General features: G+C 38.5%; 2 protein-coding genes across 2 annotated transcripts in view; one reads left to right on the top strand and one right to left on the bottom strand.

The window, feature by feature from the left end:
- Nucleotides 1–20,753, bottom strand: part of C2H4orf47 (chromosome 2 C4orf47 homolog) — a 71,020-nt gene that overhangs the window by 26,600 nt on the left and 23,667 nt on the right. The gene's annotated exons all lie outside the window — the stretch shown is intronic.
- Nucleotides 1,096–14,370, top strand: CCDC110 (coiled-coil domain containing 110). The gene is made up of 7 exons (XM_047714971.1): nt 1,096–1,347; nt 1,697–1,801; nt 8,983–9,038; nt 9,308–9,373; nt 10,653–10,763; nt 11,709–13,821; nt 14,314–14,370. Exons 1-7 carry the CDS (start codon nt 1,338–1,340, stop codon nt 14,361–14,363), a joined length of 2,511 nt encoding a protein of 836 aa, XP_047570927.1. The 5' UTR covers nt 1,096–1,337; the 3' UTR covers nt 14,364–14,370.

Raw genomic sequence — 20,753 nt, 5'->3', positions numbered from 1 at the left:
CATAATAATCTACATATATCATATAGACAAATTAGAGTTATGAGAGAACATCACATTATATTAACATACTATTGGTATTGATAGTTACATGAAATATGGTATTTGTTATGGAAATCTCATTAGTATTGAAATTAACTTATTAAATTGTGGTGTTTTATCTACATCCTCAATTCAAAATACTGTAAATTATTTAGAGTATATAGTGACAAAAATTAACCCCCCCATCTACAAAAATTTTCAGCAGTGTGTCTTTTAATTGCTGAAATTTGTTGTAGATGGGGGGTTAATTTTGTCACTAGATGTCATCAATGCAGAACATAAATTCTCAAAAACGCAATTTACTCAAATTATCTACAATGCCACAAGAAAGACTATCAAATCTTCTAGAAAACGAGAAAGCACAGAAAGTAAACATTGAGACTACCATAATGAGTTTCATTTCCATGAAAGCAAAACATAGAATTATTATAAATTACTGTATCATGACTTTAAATACCTTACTGTGACTTAAGTTTTGAAATTTCAATTATTTTCTATTCTATCTGTAATGGTTGCCTTTGCAAAATAAGTACTACATATTCATCAAAACTTTGACTTAAAGAGCGCCATTTTCTGTTCTACACAAAGTTATCGCCTGCAGCTACGCCAGTCCTTAGTTGAACGAGTCCTTAGTTGAATGAGTTCCAGATTCCAACACAACATCCATCTTTTGCAAGTGGTTCGCCCAGGTGCACAGGAAATAAGCGTGCTTTGACATATGGAGATCAGTGGAGACAGCTTTAATGTGCACATTTTCATACATTTCATTATTATTTTAAGATCATTATTGGAAATCGGGGTCTTCTTTTAAGAAAACAAAAGTCCTTTCACAATATTGATTTTGGACTGTTCAAATCCCCAAACGCTGAAACTACTCCAGCGGATAGGTTGAAAAACGAGGAATGAAGCAAAATAAACAATGAAATAAAAAACGGAGAAAGTTCCTAGGTGTTTGCCTGTCTCCAAGCACTGGAGCCTTTGTCCCCACAGCTCTGGTCCAACAGGTGCTGCCTTGAGTCCAGCTACGATAAAGATCCAAGTTCTGGTCACGAAGGCGGCAGGAGAAAACTGCCCAGGGAGACCGGCCCCCGGTTTGGGAGGGCACAGCAAACCGCCCCTGTCCGGGGACCCGGACACAGCGCGCACCTCCGCCTCCCACCACCCCGACCCCGCGCGTGCCCCGCAGCGGCTCGAAGGGGCCTGCCCCCCGGTTACCAGGCAACGGGCTGCCCCGGCGCGGAGCTACTGGGCAGAATGCGTGGGGGAAGGCAGTTGGGAGGAGACCTTCAGCAGCAGAAATGAGCCCTGGTGAGAGCCCGGCTGGGGAATTGTCTCTTGAGGGGGAGCCCTGGGAAGTGGACGGGTAGGGAGGGCGCCGTCCCCGCCCCGCGCCCCGGCCCTTTCACCACCAAGGCGGGTCCCTTCTGGAGCGCCGATCTTCCCGACCAGCCGCGCACCCTGCTCTCCCCGGGGAGAAAACCGCCGCCTATGTCCCCACGCCCAGCCTTGGCTTCAAGCCCTCGAGGCTCCCGGTCCCGCCGCGCTTCGTGGCCCCAGCGCGCCCTCCCGTGGCCGCTTCGGGCGCCCGCGTCCCGAATCACACGCCTCGCCTCCCTTCTCCCAACCAAGCTGAAAGCCACCTATGGTTCTGTTACAGAGAAGCATCAGGAGGAAGAGGACGAAGTCGACTGCGTTCTCCTTTCAGCGTCCAAGATCCTAAATTCCTCTGACGGGGTAAAGGAAAGCGGCGGCAGTGAAACAGGTAATATCTCCACTGCAGTGATGTTTCTGCCCCTTAACTATGGACAAGGGGGTCCCTTGCCTAAATCCACGGGCCTGACAGGTGCACTTCCAGTCCACAGGTACTTCGGGGAACTATTATTATGGTACTAAAAAGAGCTAATACAGCACACTTACATTGTGCCAGATGTGGTTCCAAGCATTTAAGTGTATCAATTCATTTAATCCTCTCAACAACCCTATGGAGTAGGTACTACCATCGTCCACATTTTATGAGGAAATTGAGGCACAGAGTGACTAACTCCCCAGGTCTCACAGGTGGCAAATGACAAAGCCAGTATTGGCAGGGCGGCTCCAGAGTCCAGCCTTACCTATCGTGCTACACTGTACTGCTTCTCTGAATACCAAAGAAGAATATTTTAGGCAGATGATAAAAAGATAGACACTTTTCCCAAAAGAAACTACTTTGTACAGGAAATATTTGTGGACTACAAGATATTGTATAGGGAGGCTATTTGAAATAAGCAAACAGCTACAATTCCAAGCTCCACATGAACCACAAATAAGATATGTGTAAATACCCAGTTAGGGGTATCCTACTGAGAATCCTGCATTCTTCCTTCCTTCAGAGAAGCTCCAGGAGGTTACACACCTCTTGGAAGAGCCTGGTGGTCAGTGTGACAAGCCAGGGAAGGAACAGAGCGCTCTGGGTAGAAGGTGGTATCTAAAGAGATGTGCTAAGTTTGAACCCCCGGTTGCCCAAAACCGACACGTGGCAAATGGGGACTCCAGACACAGAGGCACTGAAGGAAGTGACCTGAGATCAGGGCAGGATTTCTGCACCTTCCTAAACCCAGGACCTTCACAAACGCCTTATCGAGGGGCCCTGAAAGAAGAGCTAGAGCAGCCACATCTGAGTAGACCAAAGACAGCTGGATGCCCAGGAGCCATCAGTATAAGCAGCATCCCAGGGGAGGCCAGCAGGACAGTGCGGTGACCTGCCAGAACTCTTCTGTGCCCCACCATCCACAAAGACATGCAGGCATCCTTGTGCATAGGAAACCTGAACAGGGAATAAGAGTCTTCACAGAGAGTAGAGAGGCTGCGACAGCTCCATCTTTACCTCGAAGAGAGTATTTAAGGTGAGAAGAAATTGATGTACTTTAATTTGGCAAGATCCTGTGGTCCCTAACACGAGTGAGATTCAGGGCTCTGGGGAAAGACATCAGCATCACAGAAAATGAAGCTGAGTGCAAAATAGCACATACATTTATTTAAGAGCCACAGTCCATCTGGCTAAAGCAGATGGGTTACAAGTGCAGGGTCTAGCAAGGGCAGGTTTTTAGGAGCATAGATTCGAACTCGGGTGCTGCCTTCGATGGCAAAATTAGGAGGGATGACTTCGTTCTGTCCCCTTTTTCTGTTCTATCTATACCTCATTGTCACCATGTGATCCATTCCCTGAGTACTAACCAACAGAATATTAACCCCACTTGTATAAATAATGCCAAGTTTAAAGAAACTCTATAGTATTTCTGAGGTCTCTTTAATTTTAAAAGAGTAAGTGGTTAGCCAATGTAATCCTTGATTGGTTGGAATGGAGATGTGAAGGATGCTTTGAAACTTCAGTATTCACAGTATGCGGTTTTTAGCACCCTGTTCTACCCAAGTCTTCATTCATTCATCCAACCATCCATTCATTCATTCATCTAACAAATATTTTTGAACAAGCACTGTCCTAGGTGCTGGGGATCCAACAGCAAACAAAATGTGCAGAATCCCTGCTCACACGAAGCTTACCTTCTCCTGGAAGGAACAAATGAGATCGTGTGTAAGATGGGACTTGTAAATCCCATGGAGAAAAGTAATGCACAGAGAGAGTGGGGGAATATCGGAGGTGGGTGAGGAGTGTGTGATTTTATTTTAAGTAGGGTGGTAGGAGACTTCACTGGGCAGATCACTTCTGAGCAAAGACCTGAAGAAGTGCAGATTTCCAAGGAAAGAGCATCTGAGCAGAGAGAACAGCAACAGTGAGGGCCCTGAGGTAGGAGAATGCCTGGCACATTTGAGGAACAGTTGGGGTGAAATGGGAAAGGGAAGGGAGAGGACCAGCAAGAAAATCGTGGAGAGGAGGCACTGTAGTTCTGCGTCAGGATCTGGGGCATTATTCAGCACAAAATGGGAAACATTGAAGAGTTTCAAGCAGCCATCCCTCCATTGCAACCGGAAATTTGAAATTTCCTGACTTATTATCATATCCATAATACCCTTGTCTCTGCAGTAGTGATTGGAATAAATATTTCTTGAGCATTTAGTTGGTACCATGCACTCTGCAAAGGGCTTTACCTACAAACTAGATAACTACTTGTGTTGTCCCTCATAGCAAGTGTATGCCAAAGCCAGGATTCAAGCACAGGCAGCCTGACTCTGTAGCTTCCCTGACAAAGACCCAAGCAGATGGTGTCACGCCTCATTAGGCTCTGTAAAACAGTTCCTTCTAAGAATGAATTTATATTGTCAGAGCAAAACTCTGCATTTGAATCTGAGAATGACAAAGCTTTGGCTACAGAGTACTTAACATTTTATAATGAGTCATTACTATGTTGCATTTTATTTTTTTTACTATGTTGCATTTTAAAAACTCGTTTGTTCTCCTTCATCTGTTGGCTACAGGTAAGCACTTAATACAGACATATCTCAGAGATATTGTGGCTTTGGTTCCAGACCATTGCAATAAAGAGAATATCACAATAAAGCGAGTTATATGAATTTTTTGGTTTCCCAGTGTCTATAAAAGTTATGTTTATATTACTGTAGTCTACTAAGCGTGCAATAGCATTGTCTATTTTTTTAAATGTACATAAAAATGTACGATTAAAAAATACTTTTTTATTTCTTTTTAAGATTTTATTTATTTATTTGAGAGAGAGACAGTAAGAGAGAGCATGAGAGGGGAGAAGGTCAGAGGGAGAAACAGACTCCCCGTGGAGCTGGGAGCCCACTGTGGGACTCACCCAGGGACTCCGGAATCATGACCTGAGCCGAAGGCACTTGTTTAACCAACTGAGCCACCCAGGCGCCCTAAAAAATACCTTTTGCTAAAAAATGTTGACCATCATCTAAGCTTTCAGCAAGTTATTGTCACTGATTACAGATCACCATAACAAATATAATAACGAAAATTTTTGAAATTTTGTGAGACTTACCAAAATGTGACAAGAGACACAAAATAAGCAGATGCTATTGGAAAAAATGGCACCGATCGACTTGTTTGACACAGGGCTGCCACAAACCTTCAATTTGTAAAAAATCGCAATATTTGCAAAACATAATAAAATGAGGTGTGCCTGTACGTTGACTATGACATAATCCTCTGCAGGTTTCAGAATAAATTCCCCATATCTTTCATTACTTCGAAAGCCATCCCACTGATAACTATCTTGTTTTTCACTCTTCACATTTAAATATGAGACAGCTAGACAATTTAATTCAATATAATATGAATACTATTTCTTGCATTCCCAGTAGAGTATCAGCTTCCAGGGCTGGGACCATATCTTTCACTTTGTTTACACACCTCTCAATATTGCATGTTTATCAAAGACTTAATAAATGATGACCTGTGATTGTGTTCCCCCTCCTGTGCCTCTTTGGTAATTTCCCTTCCAATTCTAGAATCATATAATTCTATGTGGTTATTTAAGTATTACTGAATTTTAAAATTAGCTTTCCTTTGGGAATAAGTAGTAGCCAATGTCTCCAAAACTCATAAAAAAAAAAAAAAAACAAAAAGTTTTTCTGATAGCCTTTAGAAAGCAATAAATCAAAACTACTCCAAATAACTATTTCACTCTTATTGTTTCCTCAATCTCTAAAACCCTTCACCACTACCTCTAAACTCATTACATAATCTCACACTGAGTGGGAAAAAAAAAAAAAAAAAAAAAAAAACAAGCAGCAATCAGAGCCAAACTCCATGACCCTCAAACTTAAAATTTGCTGACCTACGTGCTTGTGCACCCATATTATCCGCTGTCCTCCATTTCTTGTTTGTCAAGTTTTTATTTAAATTCCAGTTAGTTACCATACAGTATAATATTAATTTCAGGTGTACAATACATCGATTCAACACTTCCAAACTTCACCTGGTGCCGGTCACACAAGTGTCCTCCTTAATCCCCATCACCTATATAACCCACACCCCTCCCCCCGCCCTCCCTTTGGTAACCATCAGTTTGTTTTCTAGAGTTCAGAGTCCGCTTCTTGGTTTGCCTCTCTTTTCCCCCCTTTGCTCCTTTGTTTTGTTTCTTAAATTCCACATGAATGAAATCATATGGTATCTGTCTTTCTCTGACTTATTTCAACTTAGCATAATACTATCTCCACCATGTCACTGCAAATAGCACGATTTCATTCTTTTTTTATAGCTGAATAGTATCCCATATATATGTATACACACCACTTCTTTATCCATTTATCAGTCGATGGACACCTGGACTATTTCCATAATTTGGCCATTGTAGATAATGCTACCATAAATATCAAGGTGCATGTATTCCTTTGAATTAGCATTTTTTTTTTTATTCTTTGGGTAAATACCTAGTAGTACAATTGCTGGTTCATAGGGTAGATCTATTTTTAATCTTTGGTGGACCCTCCACACTGTTTTCCATAGCGGCTGCACCAGTTTGCATCCCCACTAACTGTGCAAGAAGGTTCCCCTTTCTCCACATCCTCACCAGCATCTGTTGTTTCTTGTGTTGTTGATTTTAGCCATTCTGACAGGTGTGAAGTGATGTCTCATTGTAGTTTTGACTTGCATTTCCCTAATGATAAGTGATGTGGAGCATTTTTTCATGTGTCTGTTGGTCATCAGTATGTTTTCTTTGGAAAAATGTCTATTTGTGTTAACTGATCATTTTTAAATTAGATTATTTATTTTGAGGTATTGATTTGTATAAGATTTTTTTTTAAAGATTTTATTTATTTATTTGACAGAGAGAAATCACAAGTAGGCAGAGAGGCAGGCAGAGAGAGAGGAGGAAGCAGGCTCCCTGCTGAGCAGAAAGCCCGATGTGGGGCTCGAACCCAGGACCTGGGATCATGACCTGAGCCGAAGGCAGCGGCCCAACCCACTGAGCCACCCAGGCGCCCCTGTATAAGATTTTTAAATACATTTTGGATACTAGCCCTTTATCAGATATGACATTTGCAAATACCTTCTCCCATTCTGTAGGTTGCTTTTTCGTTTTGTTAATGGTTTCCTTTGCTGTGCAGAAGCTTTTTTATTTTGATGTAGTCTTAATAGTTTATTTTTGCTTTTATTTTTCTGGCCTCAGGAGACATACCTAAAAAAGAATTTGCTATGGCCAATGTCAAAAAAGTTACTGTCTGTGTTCCCTTCTAGGATTCTTATGATTTCAGGTCTCACACTTAGGCCTTTAATCCATTTTGAATTTATTTATGTTGAAGTATAAGAAAGTGGCCCAGTTTCATTCATTTGCATGTAGCTGTCCAGTTTTCCCTACACCATTTGTTGAAGAGACTGTCCTTTTCCCACTGGATATTCTTTCCTGGTTTATCAAGGATTAATTGACCATATAATTATGGGTTTATTTATCAATTTCCTATTCTGTTCCATTGATCTATGTGTGTTTTTGTGCCAGTACCATACTGTTTTGATGACTACAGTTTTGTAATATAACTTGAAGTCTGGAATTGTGATGTCTCCTGCTTTGCTTTTCTAGTTGAAGATCACTTTGGCTATTCAGGGTCCTTTGTGGTTCCATACAAATTTTAGTATTGTTTGTTCCGGTTCTGTGAAAAATGCTATTGGTATTTTGATAAAGATTGCATTAAATATGGAGATTGCTTTGGATAGTATAGACATTTAACAATATTTGTTCTTCCAATCCATGAGGATGGAATGTCTTTCCATTCCTTTGTGTCACCTTTGATTTCTTTCATCAGTGTTTTAGAGTTTTTAGAGTACAGGTCTTTCACCACTTTGGTTCAGTTTATTCCCAGGTATCTCATTGTTTGGGGTGCAATTGTAAATTGGATTGATTCCTTACTTTCTCTTTTCTGCTGCTTTATTATTGATGTATAGAAATGCAACAGATTCCTGTGCGTTGATTTTGTATCTTAAATTTACTGAATTGGTTTATTTTTATTTTATTTTTTTATTTATTTATTTTATTTTATTTTATTTTTCCAGATCTCACTTGAGTTTTTTTTTTTTTTAAATCTAAGATGAACATTTCAGACTACTGTTTTATTCCTAGTAAGATACAAAGCTGAGCAACACCCAAACAGACTTACTGTTCCTCCCTGCCCTCTGATGAAGGTGGGATTCTTCAATTAAGCAAATAGCTCCAGGCTCTGAACCTCTCAGTGATGAGTGCCAGTTGCCAGATGGGGGTGGGAGGGTTCCTATACTCTGCAAACCAACTCCTATAACATCTGGCAGACTGTCATTCCAAAGGAGAGATGTGCTGACCTCTTTTAAAAACCTCTCTCAGGGCAGAAATTGTCAGCCTAGGGGCTGACATCATAACTCTCATTTCATTTGGGACTGAATGTTTTTTAAATTATTTAATAAAAATTTACAAAGCAAGCAAAAAACCTACTTGGACAAAGAGAGATGTATGTCAGGAAATTTGCAAACGGTTTATAGTCTCTCCCCTGTTAGAGATCCATAACCTATTTTCTGGGAAGGAACACATGGATCTTTATAGTACTTTGCTTAAGAGCATGACAAAAATTGTGCTGGTAAGTCCAATTTGTTTTCCATGGTGAGGAAAAACATCACATGGCCATTTCATAGACACTGAGACCTACACAGTACTTTGTCAAAGGTCTCCCATTACAGGATTATTAGTTTTAGTTTTTTTTTAAATGCAGTTTATATCGCAGAAACAAAGATAATTGAGTTTTTGAGAGTTCCAAGTTTGGCATTACAAGTTAATCGTTCGTTATAAAAGTAAAACCATTATTACAATCTCAAGTAGGTATTTTAAGCCAAGTGAAAATTATTTCTTGGCCCTATTATGTGACTAGCGTTGGGTTCTTCCTAATATGAATATCAAATTCTCATATCTCTGTCTCACTACCCAAGAAAGTTAGGAGACTACTTTCTATTACAGTTGTTTAAAAATAAAACTTAAGAATTAGATCATATGGTTTTTTCAATTTTCTTTTTAGAATATGGCTGCATATCAGAATCGGAAAATCAAATACAACCACAATCAGCACTGAAAGTAAGTTCATTTTCATTTCACTTTTTTCCCAAAAACCTGTGTAAAGGCTGATCTCTTTCAGAATAAATACTTCCAAAATGCACGTGGATTTTTCACAAAAATCTTCATGAAAATACATTGGAGAATTAGCAAGAATGACTAAGAATGTGAGTCCTTTGACCCTCATGTGATCATTTCTATTAATAGGCAACTTTGGAGAACATATATGATAAGAAATAATAGCAATTTCAAAATGGTTCAATTTCATACCATGTTTCATTTTATTACAGGCCCTTCAGCATCAGCTGGAATCATTTCAGGCTCTCCGAATACAGACTTTGCAGAATGTTAGCATGGTATGTTTCTTTTAATCTCTATTGGGAAATACCCAAACTTAAGATATCACCCCACATTTCCAAGCTAATGACCACTAGCCAACTGATTAGTTCATGTAGAATGTAATAAAATAAGGCCACAACATATTCCAGGCTCAAAATTTGAGGGAAACTACATTCTATTATAGTTGAATTTGGATGCTACCGATATATAGTCTACAAATGGGAACTCTCATTATAAGTGATCTGAAATCTAACTCAAATTGACCCAGGGAAAAAATATATTTTATTAGCACAGGTAACTGCAAATCCTAGGGACAGTTCACTTGGCAGTGGCTTAATCCATATGATCAGGCCTTCGGTCATCAGAAACCCATCTCACTCTTTATTTTGGTTCTACTTTCCACTGTACTGGATTCTCAGATTCCATGTGGTACCAAAAGGGCTGCTAGAAGCTCTAGGCTTTTATCCTTTCAGATTCCAGTCAGCGAAGAGACCATGTTTTTTTCTCCCTTAACAGTTTATACTGAAGTTCTTGGCCTGATTCTGACTGCCTGAGATTGTGTCATATGCAATGCTTGAATAAATAAATCACTGTTGAAAGGAAGGCAGTGTTCTGACTGGTTAGCTCTCAGTCATATGCAGCTGAAAGTGGGATCACCAAAGGCACGCGGACTTTATCCAGAACAAATGAGGGATAGTACTAACAGAAGGATAGGGTATGGATACTGGTGGTGCATAACACAACACATACTCACTAAAGACCCAATATAAACTTCATTGTAATATTCTTATACTAAAAGCAGCTGCAGGGAAATGGCAAGAGAAGACAAACTCCTCCTGAGGGGGACAGAAGATTCGATTCTGATGACAGAGATCAAAAGTCTCTGCTTTATTCAACAATATAAAAAATCAAAATCCAAAATTACTTGAATGTAGTTCTTAAAATTTTATCATTTTACTAAAGTAAGTTTTTCTGATAATATAAAGCCATATAATAATATATCATATCTATATAATATACATATGATATAATAAAGCCATAATTTTCTTTAAAATTTTTAATTTTCTTTAAAAATTCCTTTAATGATAGAGATTATTATAAATTAAATACATTTGTTTTATATTCTATATGATGGGAAAGAATTTTTAGGTCCAGGAAATTTAAAGGTATCTTTTAATTATAGTATCTATTATCCCTATACATTCATATGTTTCATATGTTTATAAGTTTATAAACTATAAGTTTATAAGTGTATAAATCTGAAATCAAATTCTAACATCAATTTATCTTTTAAAGGTACAGTCTGAAATCAGTGAAATCTTGAACAAAAGTATTATTGAAGTAGAAAACCCACAATATAGCTCAGAAAAAAATCTAGTATTCGGCACATGCATTGAAAAAGCTTTGGTATGTTATTCTGTACAAAACTATTTCTATGTTCAGTCACTTCAAAAACGTTACTACAATCAGTTTATCTTCACCTTTACATTCTTAACCTTCTTCAAGGGTCAAATGGACTGTCAGAGGAATTCCTAAAATATTCCCAAGTAAATTGAAATATAAGGCAGATTTTTTTAGCCTGTCTATCCACTTAAGAATTTTTCTACTTTTAGGATTGACCAAGACCTGAGGTGAATTCTTTAGAAACAGGTTGGAACCAGAGTCACTCTGTCCACCCTGATTAGAACTCACATTTCTAGAACAGTCACAGCCTTAGAGTCATCTGAAATAGGAATGCAAGCTAAGGTTGACAAATAGCCCAGAGTGGAAATACTCATTTTCCTTAAATTTCCTATTGCATTTGACCTATTGCTTCTATCTTCCCCATCTATCTACAATGGTCTCTTAAGGGGTTCTAAATTTCTATTTCTGATATTGAAGGGTTGGCCCATGTATGTCAGCCTCTGAGGAAATAAGTATATTTCTAAGCAAATTGTGAAGACCAGAGTTACAGATCTCAAAATAACTGCTGTTAGATTTTTTCTGGAGAAAATGAGTTATATTCACTAGGCTTCTTTGCTTATAGAAATGGATAAAATGTTCATCTGGGCTGTAAAAATAAATCCTCCACAAAATATTTTCTTGATTTTGGGGCGCCTGGGCGGCTCAGTGGGTTAAAGCCTCTGCTTTCGGCTCAGGTCATGATCCCAGGGTCCTGGGATCGAGCTCCGCATCGGGTTCTCTGCCCAGCGGGGAGCCTGCTTTCTCCTCTCTCTCTGCCTGCCTCTCTGCCTACTTGTGATCTCTGTCTGTCAAATAAATAAATAAAATCTTTAAAAAATATATTTTCTTCATTTTCTTGTCATGTGGCAAATGATAGTACATTTATACTATGCTTTTTATTGTCACCAGCCTATGGAGAATCAAGAAGAAGTCCTTTCTATGGAGAAAATTCATCCTTTTGAGGAGTCCAACACTATTCATTCAACAGAAGAAAAATTCAGCAGTGATATTGTTAACAGTCTCTGTCAAGGTATAGATATTCCATCCCAGATACATTTCAAGGACCTACTAACCTGGAGAACTTCAACAGATAATTCAGCTTCAAACATAATTATGAGCCCTTCAGAAAATTCTGACATATTAAAGAATTATAATAACCTTTATAGTTTTCTACCTCATGCACCTCAAAATGTGATGTCTCAAGCTGATACAGTAATTCTGGATAAATCCAAAATTACTGAGCCTTTCCTCAAGCATGGATTTTGTGAAAATTTAGATGATATCTGCCATTCTATCAAACAAATGAAGGAAGAACTACAGAAGTCACATGATAGAGAACTGGCACTTACAAATGAACTTCAGACTTTAAAAACTGACACAAATGTTCCAAGAAATGGTAAATATGACCTGTCCCACAGTCACAAGGAAAAAATTAACTTTATTAAGGAAGAAAATATAGAAAGCAACTTAAATGAAGATATAAAATCAAAGAGAATTTCAGAATTAGAGGCATTAGTAAACAAATTACTCCCATTCAGGGAAACAGTATCAAAATTCCATGTGAATTTTTGCAGGAAATGTAAAAGGTTATCCAAGAGTGAAATGCACAGGGGAAAGAGAAGTGAGAAAAACAGTAAAGAAATTCCTATCACTGGCAAGAATATTACAGATTTAAAATTCCATTCCAGAGTTCCAAGACATACACTGTCATTCTTTGACCCAACAAAATATGAAATGAAAGACAAAGAGACAAGACCACTAACAAGACAAGGACCAATAATGTTTGAAAATGAGAAAACATCCAAAGTCAATTCTGTTACTGAGCAGTGTGTTGCAAAAATTCAGTACTTACAGAATTACCTAAAAGAATCTATGCAGATACAGAAAAAAGTAACAGAACTGGAGAATAAAAATCTAACCCTTAAGAACAAAATAAAACCTCTTGTCTTTACTACACAATCTCTGATACAGAAAATCGAAACATATGAAAAGGAACTTAAGAATTTGGTTGAAGAAAAGAATGCTATTCAGTCCAAGTTAATTAAAACAGAAGAAGATGGTAAAGAATGTCTTAAAGAATTGAAAAAAATAATTAGTAAATATAATGTTCTTGTAGAACAAAACAAAACTCTAGAGGAAAAAAATAGTCAACTTTCTTTGGAGAAGCAACAAATGATAGAAACATTAGATCAACTGAAAAGTAAAGAACACAAAACTCAAAATGATATGGCCATTGTCAATAATGAAAATAATCGAATGATTATGGAAATGGAATCAATGAAAACAAATATTCTATTGATACAAGATGAAAAGGAAATGCTAGAGAAAAAAACATACCAGCTTCTAAAGGAAAGAAGCTCAGTTGAAAACGAAATGAAGGAAAATCAGCTAGAGATAATGCAGCTAAAAGAGAAAGTAAGGTTGGCAAAAACTGAACAAGAGACACTTCTTCAAATAATAGAAACAGTTAAAAATGAAAAACTTAATCTTGAAACAACATTACAAGAATCTATTGCTGCTAGAGAAATGATGGAAAGAGAAATGGAGAATATTCAAACCTACCAATCTACTGCAGAGGAGAATTTTCTGAAAGAAATAAAAAATGCAAAATCAGAAGCAAGTATTTATAAGAATAGTTTGTCAGAAATGGGCACTGAATGTGAAATGTTATCAAAAATGGTAATGGAAATTAAAACAGATAATCAGATTCTAAAAGAAGAACTAAAAAAACATAGTAAAGAAAATATAAAATTTGAAAATAGCATCAGTAGACTTGCAGAAGATAAAATACTTTTAGAAAACTATGTAAGAAGTATAGAAAATGAAAGGGATACCTTAGAATTTGAGATGCGGAATCTTCAAAGAGAGTATTTAAATCTAAGTGAAAAAATCCGTAGTCCACAGAAGGACCCATCAAAAAAGGATTATATTTCAAGAAGAGAGAAATTCCATTTGGACAACTATGATACTTATGAAGACACCTCCAGTCCCAGGAGTAGGCCTTTGGCTCCTGATTTGAAAGGTATGTGATATTGTGGTGAATTAGTAGAGATGTGTTTAAGATTTTTCTCACCCATTGAGCACTAGCCAGAGTACTGTAATAAGAAGGAAACTGTTAAGATGAATACAATTTAGTCTTGTAAGATTTGTATCCAATTTATTATATATTAGAATTATTTAGGACCTTTGCTCTTTGGGAGCACCTGAGTGGTTTATTTGGTTAAGTGTCTGTCTCTTGATCTCAAGTCTTGATCTCAAGTCTTTATCTCAGGGTCATGAGTTCAAGCCCCACATTAGGCTCAATGCTGGGCATGGAGCCTACTTTAAAAAAAAAAAAAGAGAGAGAGAGAGAGAAAGGAATTTTTCTCTTTTGATAAGACTCATGTTGTTACTTATATCACTTCTCTACATTGTATATGCACACAGCAACTTTGACAGAGAGCAGGGATTTTGTTTCTGTTTTATCAAGTATACTTGGTACTCCCACGATAAAAAAAAAAATTTTTTTTTCCAGGAATTCCAAGTCAACTATATCAATTGCTTCCATCCAAGATATGTAAATAAATTTCTAAAATCAATGTTTCAAAATCCTTTGTCCAGTACTTTTTTTTCCACAAAATTATTTTTTAATTTATTTATTTGAGAGAGAGAACATCTAGCAGGGGGTGGGGAGGGTTAGAGGAAGAGGGAGAGAGAGAATCTCAAGCAGTTTAAAAGAGCAATTAACATATAAAAGATAGTTCTAGAACTCTGCCAAACCATGGAGGAGCTGGGCGAACACTTTCCAAGTCATAGGGACTGAAGAATGACACCTTAAAAGCACAGATGAGAACAGAGTCTGGTTGCTCTGGCTGCCTGCCTCAGTAAACCCTGGGACGACAAGCACGCAGCAGCCCCAGCTGTGATGGGACACAAAAAAAGCTATAGCTTAAAAGGGGAAAGGAGGGGAGCCTGGGTGTCTCAGCTGAGCAACCAGCTCTTGATTTTGGCTCAGGTCGTGGTCCCAGGGTCCGGGACTGGAGCCCCACGTGGAGCTCCATGCTCAGTGGGCAGTCTGCTTGAGATCCTCTGCCCCCCCCATGCCACTCCCCCCATCCTCGTTCTGAGGCATGCACGTTCTCCCCTCCTCTAAAATAAATAAATCTTTAAGATAAAAATAAGAAAATAAAAGGGCAAAGGAACCGCGGAAACACTCCCTGAATCCGAGGGACTGCTCAACACCACAGCTAGCCCTGGAACTGTAAGCCCACGCTAACCCCAGTTGCACCTGGGCTTGGGGGGGGCGATTAAATTAAGAAAAAAAATGTTTTTTTATATTTGTTTTTTCCTTTTATTTCTATTCTTTTTTTTTTCTTTCCCCCCCCTTTGCCCCTTTTTCTTTTCTTTAAAAAGATTAAGTTTAACATTGCGCCTGGCATATGAGACAGCACTAGAACTCCACCAGAGGCTAGGGGAGCTTCCAGAACACTCTCTGGGTCAGAGGGTCTGGTGGATATGGTTTACGCTCCCCCTTGAAAGCATGGACCAGTGCATGGTCCAGGTACCCTGGCTGACCTGCCGTCTCAGTGAGCCCCAGACCTGTAGCCACATAAGCCCCAGCCATCCCATCAAGGCAACCAAAGGACAGTGCGCACCAGGACACCTCTGGATAGCGTTCACTACAGCCCCATCCCTCACACCAAGGTGACACAGGTGCAAAGCACCCTAGAACATAAGAGGCCCTTACCACTTCGCCTTCAGACAGTTTATTAGGGCTCCCTAGGTGCAAAGCACTCCAGAACCTTTGAGTGGATGTCTGCCTCAGACCCAGCTGTCTGGCAGGGTGCCCCTCACACAGAGCACCCTAGAAACCTTGGCTGGTGTTACATTGGTTTCAGCCATCCCACAGGGTACCCCTATGCAAGGCACCCCGGAACACACCTGCCTGTACCAGACTCAGTTCCAGCGGCCTGGCCAGAAGACCCTCCTCACTGAGAACATGGTACACCCTGGCTTGCACCCAATTCAGCTTTAGCTGTCCTGCTAAAGGTGCCCCCTTTGCAGAGCAACCCAGGATCCCCTGGCCTGTCCCCCATCTCAGAGTCAACTGTCCCTTCAGGATACTCACAGATAGTCCTGGAACACTCATTTATATCTACATCAGCTTCACTATCCTGCCAAGGTGTCCTCTGTACATAGAGACCCCACACTCCCGAGTGCATCCACTTGAGCTCAGCTGTCCTGCCAGGGCATCCTCTGTGCGGTGAGCTCAGGGACCTCCTGTGCATAACACCTAGGCTTCAGCTTCCCCCTGCTCTGGGCACACCTTGCTCAGAGCATCCCAGGGCACCCCAGCTTATACCCACATCAGCTTCAGCTGTCCTGCCAGGGTGCCATCAACACAGAGAATCTTGGGACACCTTGGCTTGTGTCCGCTTCAGCTTCAGCTGCCCTGCTGGGCCTAAAGAAACACAAACTGGAAGTGAAGGGTTGGAAACACAGTTACCATGCAAATGGGCATGAGCAGGGGGAAAGCCAGAGTAGCAATATTTGTATCACACAAAATAGATTTTAAAACAAAGACTGTAACACAAGGCAAAGAAGGGCATTATGTAATGATAAAGGGATCAAACCAACAAGAGGACATAACAATTGTAAATATCTACACACAAAACACAGGAGCCCTTAAACATAAAGCAAATATTAACAAAGAGAAGAACTGACAGGAATGTAATAACAGCAGGGGATTTTAACACTCCACTTGCATCAGTGGATAGATCATCCAGACAGAAAATCCATAAGGAAGCAGTGTCTTGTAATGACATATTAGACCAGATAGACGTAACATACACAGAACAGTCCACCCAGAAACAACAGAATACACATTCCTTTCAAATTCACATGGGGCATTCTCCAGAATAGATCACATATTAAGCCACCAAATAAGCCTCAATAAATTTCAGAAGATTGGATTCATACCATGCATCTTTTCTGACCACAATGGTATGAAACTAGAACTAAATCACAAGAAAAAAATTGTAAGAAACACAAACATGCGAAGACTGAACAACATGATACTTGAACAACCAGTGGGTCAGTGGAGCAAAGAATAAATATTAAAAAGTACACAGAAACAAATGAAAATATGATGATTCAAAATCCTTGGGACCTGCAAAATGAGTTCTAAGACTATATAGCAATACAGACTTACCTCAAGAAACAAGGGGAAAAAAAAAAGTAAAAGCTCAACCTAACCCTACACCTAAAGGAACTAGGTAAAGAGAAACAAAACCAAAGGTGAGTAGAAGGAAGCAAATAATAAAAGAGCAGAAATAAATGACAGACAGATGCACACACACACACACACACACACACACACACACTCAATGAAACCCAACAGATGGTTCTCTGAAAAAATAACCAAAATTTATAAACTCTTAGACTTATCAAGGAAGAAAAGAGAAAGGATCCAAATAAATAAGATCAGAAACAAGACAGAATAACTGACATCACAGAAATACAAAGGATTATAAGAGAGTATCATGAAAAATTATATGTCAACAAACTGGGACAGAATGGATAAATTCCTAGAAACACAAAGTCTTCCAAAACTGAATCAGGAAGAAATAAATATTCAAACAGGCCAATTACTAGTAATAAAACTTAGCCAGTAATCAACCATCAAAAAATAAAAGTCCAGGACTGGGATAATTCACAGGTAAATTCTACCAAACATTTAAGAGTTAAAACCTATTCCCTTCAAACTACTCCAAAAAATAGAGAAAGGAAAGCTTCCAAATACATTCTATGAGGCCAACATTACCCTGATACTAAAAGCAGAAGACACCACAAAAAAAGAAAACATGGGTACAAAGATCCTCAACAAAGGGAGAAGTGGGTGGCTCAGTTGGTTAAGCATCTGCCTTCAGCCCAGGTCATGATCCCAGAGTCCTGGAATCAAGTTCCACATCTGACTCTCTGTCCAGCAGGGAGTCTGTTTCTCCCTCTTCCTCTGTCCCTCCTCCATTTGTCCTCTCTCTCTTTCTCAAATAAGTGAATTTTTTTTTAAAGATACTTAAAAAATCACAAACCGCATTCAACAATACATTGAAGGGATCACTCACCACAATCAAGTGGGGTTCATTTTAAGGATCCAAGAATGGTTCAATATTCACAAATCAATATAACACACCACGCCAACAAAACAAAGGATAAAAATCATATGATCATCTCAATAAATGCAGAAAAAATTTGATAAAATTTAATATCATTTCATGATGAAAAAAAATTTCAACAAATTGGGTTTAGAGGAAATATACCTGAACATTAAAAAGGCCATTTTTTAAAAATCCACAGCAAACATCTTACTCAATGGACAAAAACTGAGAGCTTTTCTGCTAAGATCAGGAACAAGACAAAGATGTCCACTCTTGCCACTCTTATTCAACATAGTACTGGAAGTCCTAGCCACAGCAATCAGATGAGAAATAAGAAGCATCCATATTGGTAAAGAAGCTAAAACATCACTATTTACAGATGACATGATACTATACACAGAACACCCTAAAGACTTCACCAAAACAAACAAACGTTAGAAATAACCAAAAAAGCCCGTTAGAAGTAACAAATGAACTCAGTAAATTTGCAGGATACAAAACACCCAGAAATTGGCAGCATTTCTATACACTAATAATGAAGTAGCATAAAGAGAAATTAAGAAAATAACTCAACTTACAACTGTACCAAAAAGAATAAGATATCTAGGATATTATTTAACTAACAAAAGAGGTAAAAGGCCTACACACTGAGAACTATAAAACACTGATGAAAGAAATTGAAGATGACACAAACAAATGAGCTTGGGTTAAAAGAATTAATATTGTTAAAATGTCCATATCACCCAAAGGAACCTACAGATTGAATGCAATACCTATCAAATACCAACAGCATTTTTCACAAAACGAGAGCAAAAATTACTCAGATTGCATAGAATCACAAAAGACCCTGAAGAGCCAAAGTAATCTTGAGAAAAGGCAGGGAGAAGGGACAAATGTGTGAAGAGGAGTGGAAAATGGAGGCTTTCAGTATGGAATGAATAAGTTACAGGAATAAAAGGCACAACATAAGAAATATAGTCAATGATATTGTAACAGCATTGTGTGGTGACAGATGGTAGCTACACTTGTAGTTAGCATAGCATAATGTTTAAATTTGTCAAACCACTATGTTATAAACCTGAAGCTAATGTTACATTGTGTGCCAACTACATTCAAATAAAAATTAATTTTAAAAAAGTAATGACGCTCACAAATGTGAAAAACTATGGTCTCACATTCTCCTTTATTATAAAATTATACAAATGGAAAGAAAAAGAATGAATTTGGGTAATGAAAAAAGAAGTAAAGGTGAGCATTGTTATCAATTTAAATACAGAATTAAGACTAAAGACTTAATTACAAAATAGACAGTTACAAAATAGAATATTTGTTCTAAAACCGCTGCCAAAAACCCAAGTAGATCCTTTTTTTTTTTTTTTTTGACAGAGAGAGAGAGATCACAAGTAGGCAGAGAGACAGGCAGAGAGAGGGGGAAGCAGGCTCACCGCTGAGCAGAGAGCCCGATGCGGGGCTTGATCCCAGAACCCTGAGATCATGACCTGAGCCGAAGGCAGAGGCTTAACCCACTGAGCCACCCAGGTGCCCCCCAAGTAGATCCTTTTACTTTTAACCTATGTGCTTACATTGAAAGTGGGTTTATTTTAGAAAGCACATAAATGGGTCTTTCTTTTTACCAAGTCTGACAATCTATGCCTTCAAAAAGCAGTGTTTAGCTATTTACATTTAATGTAATTATCAATATGTTAGATACGATTGATTTTTATGTATTTGATTTCTATTTGTCCCATCTATTTTATTCCTTTTATTTTTTCCTGCCTTCTTTTGGATTAAGTACTTAGGATTACATTTTCTCTCCAATTTATCTTATCAGAAATTTCTGTTTACTTTTTAAAGGCTGTTCTACAGTTATATATTTTTAGCTAACTACTGATTTTCTTCAAATGATACTATAGCAATTCATACACAACGGAAGACTCTTGTATCTCTATTTCCCTCCTCCCATTTTTTGTGCTACTGTTATTTAGAATTTATTTTTGTATCTGTTATAAACCCAACACATTTTTAATAGTTTTACTACAAATAATAAGTTATCTCTGATTCTTTAAAGAAATTAAACCAGGAGAGGAAAAGAAATTTGGGTGCCTCAGTGGGTTAAGCCTCTGCCTTTGGCTCAGATCATGATTTCAGGATCCTGGGATTGAACCTTGCGTGGGGTTCTCCGCTCAGCAGGGAGCATGCTTCCCCCTCTCTCTGCCTGCCTCGGCCTGCTTGTGATCTCTGTCGAATAAATAAATAAAATTGTTTATTTCTTTTTTTTTTTTAAAGATTTTATTTATTTATCTGACAGACAGAGATCACAAGCAGACAGAGAGGCAGGCAGAGAGAGAGAGGGAAGCAGGCTCCCTGCTGAGCAGAGAGCCCAATGTGGGACTCGATCCCAGGACCCTGAGATCATGACCTGAGCCGAAGGCAGCGGCTTAACCCACTGAGCCACCCAGGTGCCCCAATAAAATTGTTTATTAAAAGGTTTTTCTATTTATCATTTCTAGCATCCTTTTTAAAATTTTTTTAATTTTATTTATTTATTTATTTATTTATTTAAGTAGGCTCCATGCTCAACATGGGGCTCGAACTCACAACCCTGAGATCAGGAGTCACATGTTCCAATGACCCAGCCAGTCATGTGCTCCTCTAGCATCTTTTAAAACCATGTTTCCATCTGATCATTTTATTCTACCTAAAAATTTCCCTTAACATTTCTTGTAATCCAAGTCTTTATTTCACCTTAGTGTTTTGGAAAAAAGAAATGGAAAAAAGTGTTTCAGTGAATTTAGAATATATATATATATATATAATA

Source organism: Lutra lutra, chromosome 2, assembly GCF_902655055.1.
Source record: "Lutra lutra chromosome 2, mLutLut1.2, whole genome shotgun sequence".
NCBI classification, from domain to species: domain Eukaryota; kingdom Metazoa; phylum Chordata; class Mammalia; order Carnivora; family Mustelidae; genus Lutra; species Lutra lutra.
This window is presented reverse-complemented; position numbering and strand designations above follow the sequence as displayed.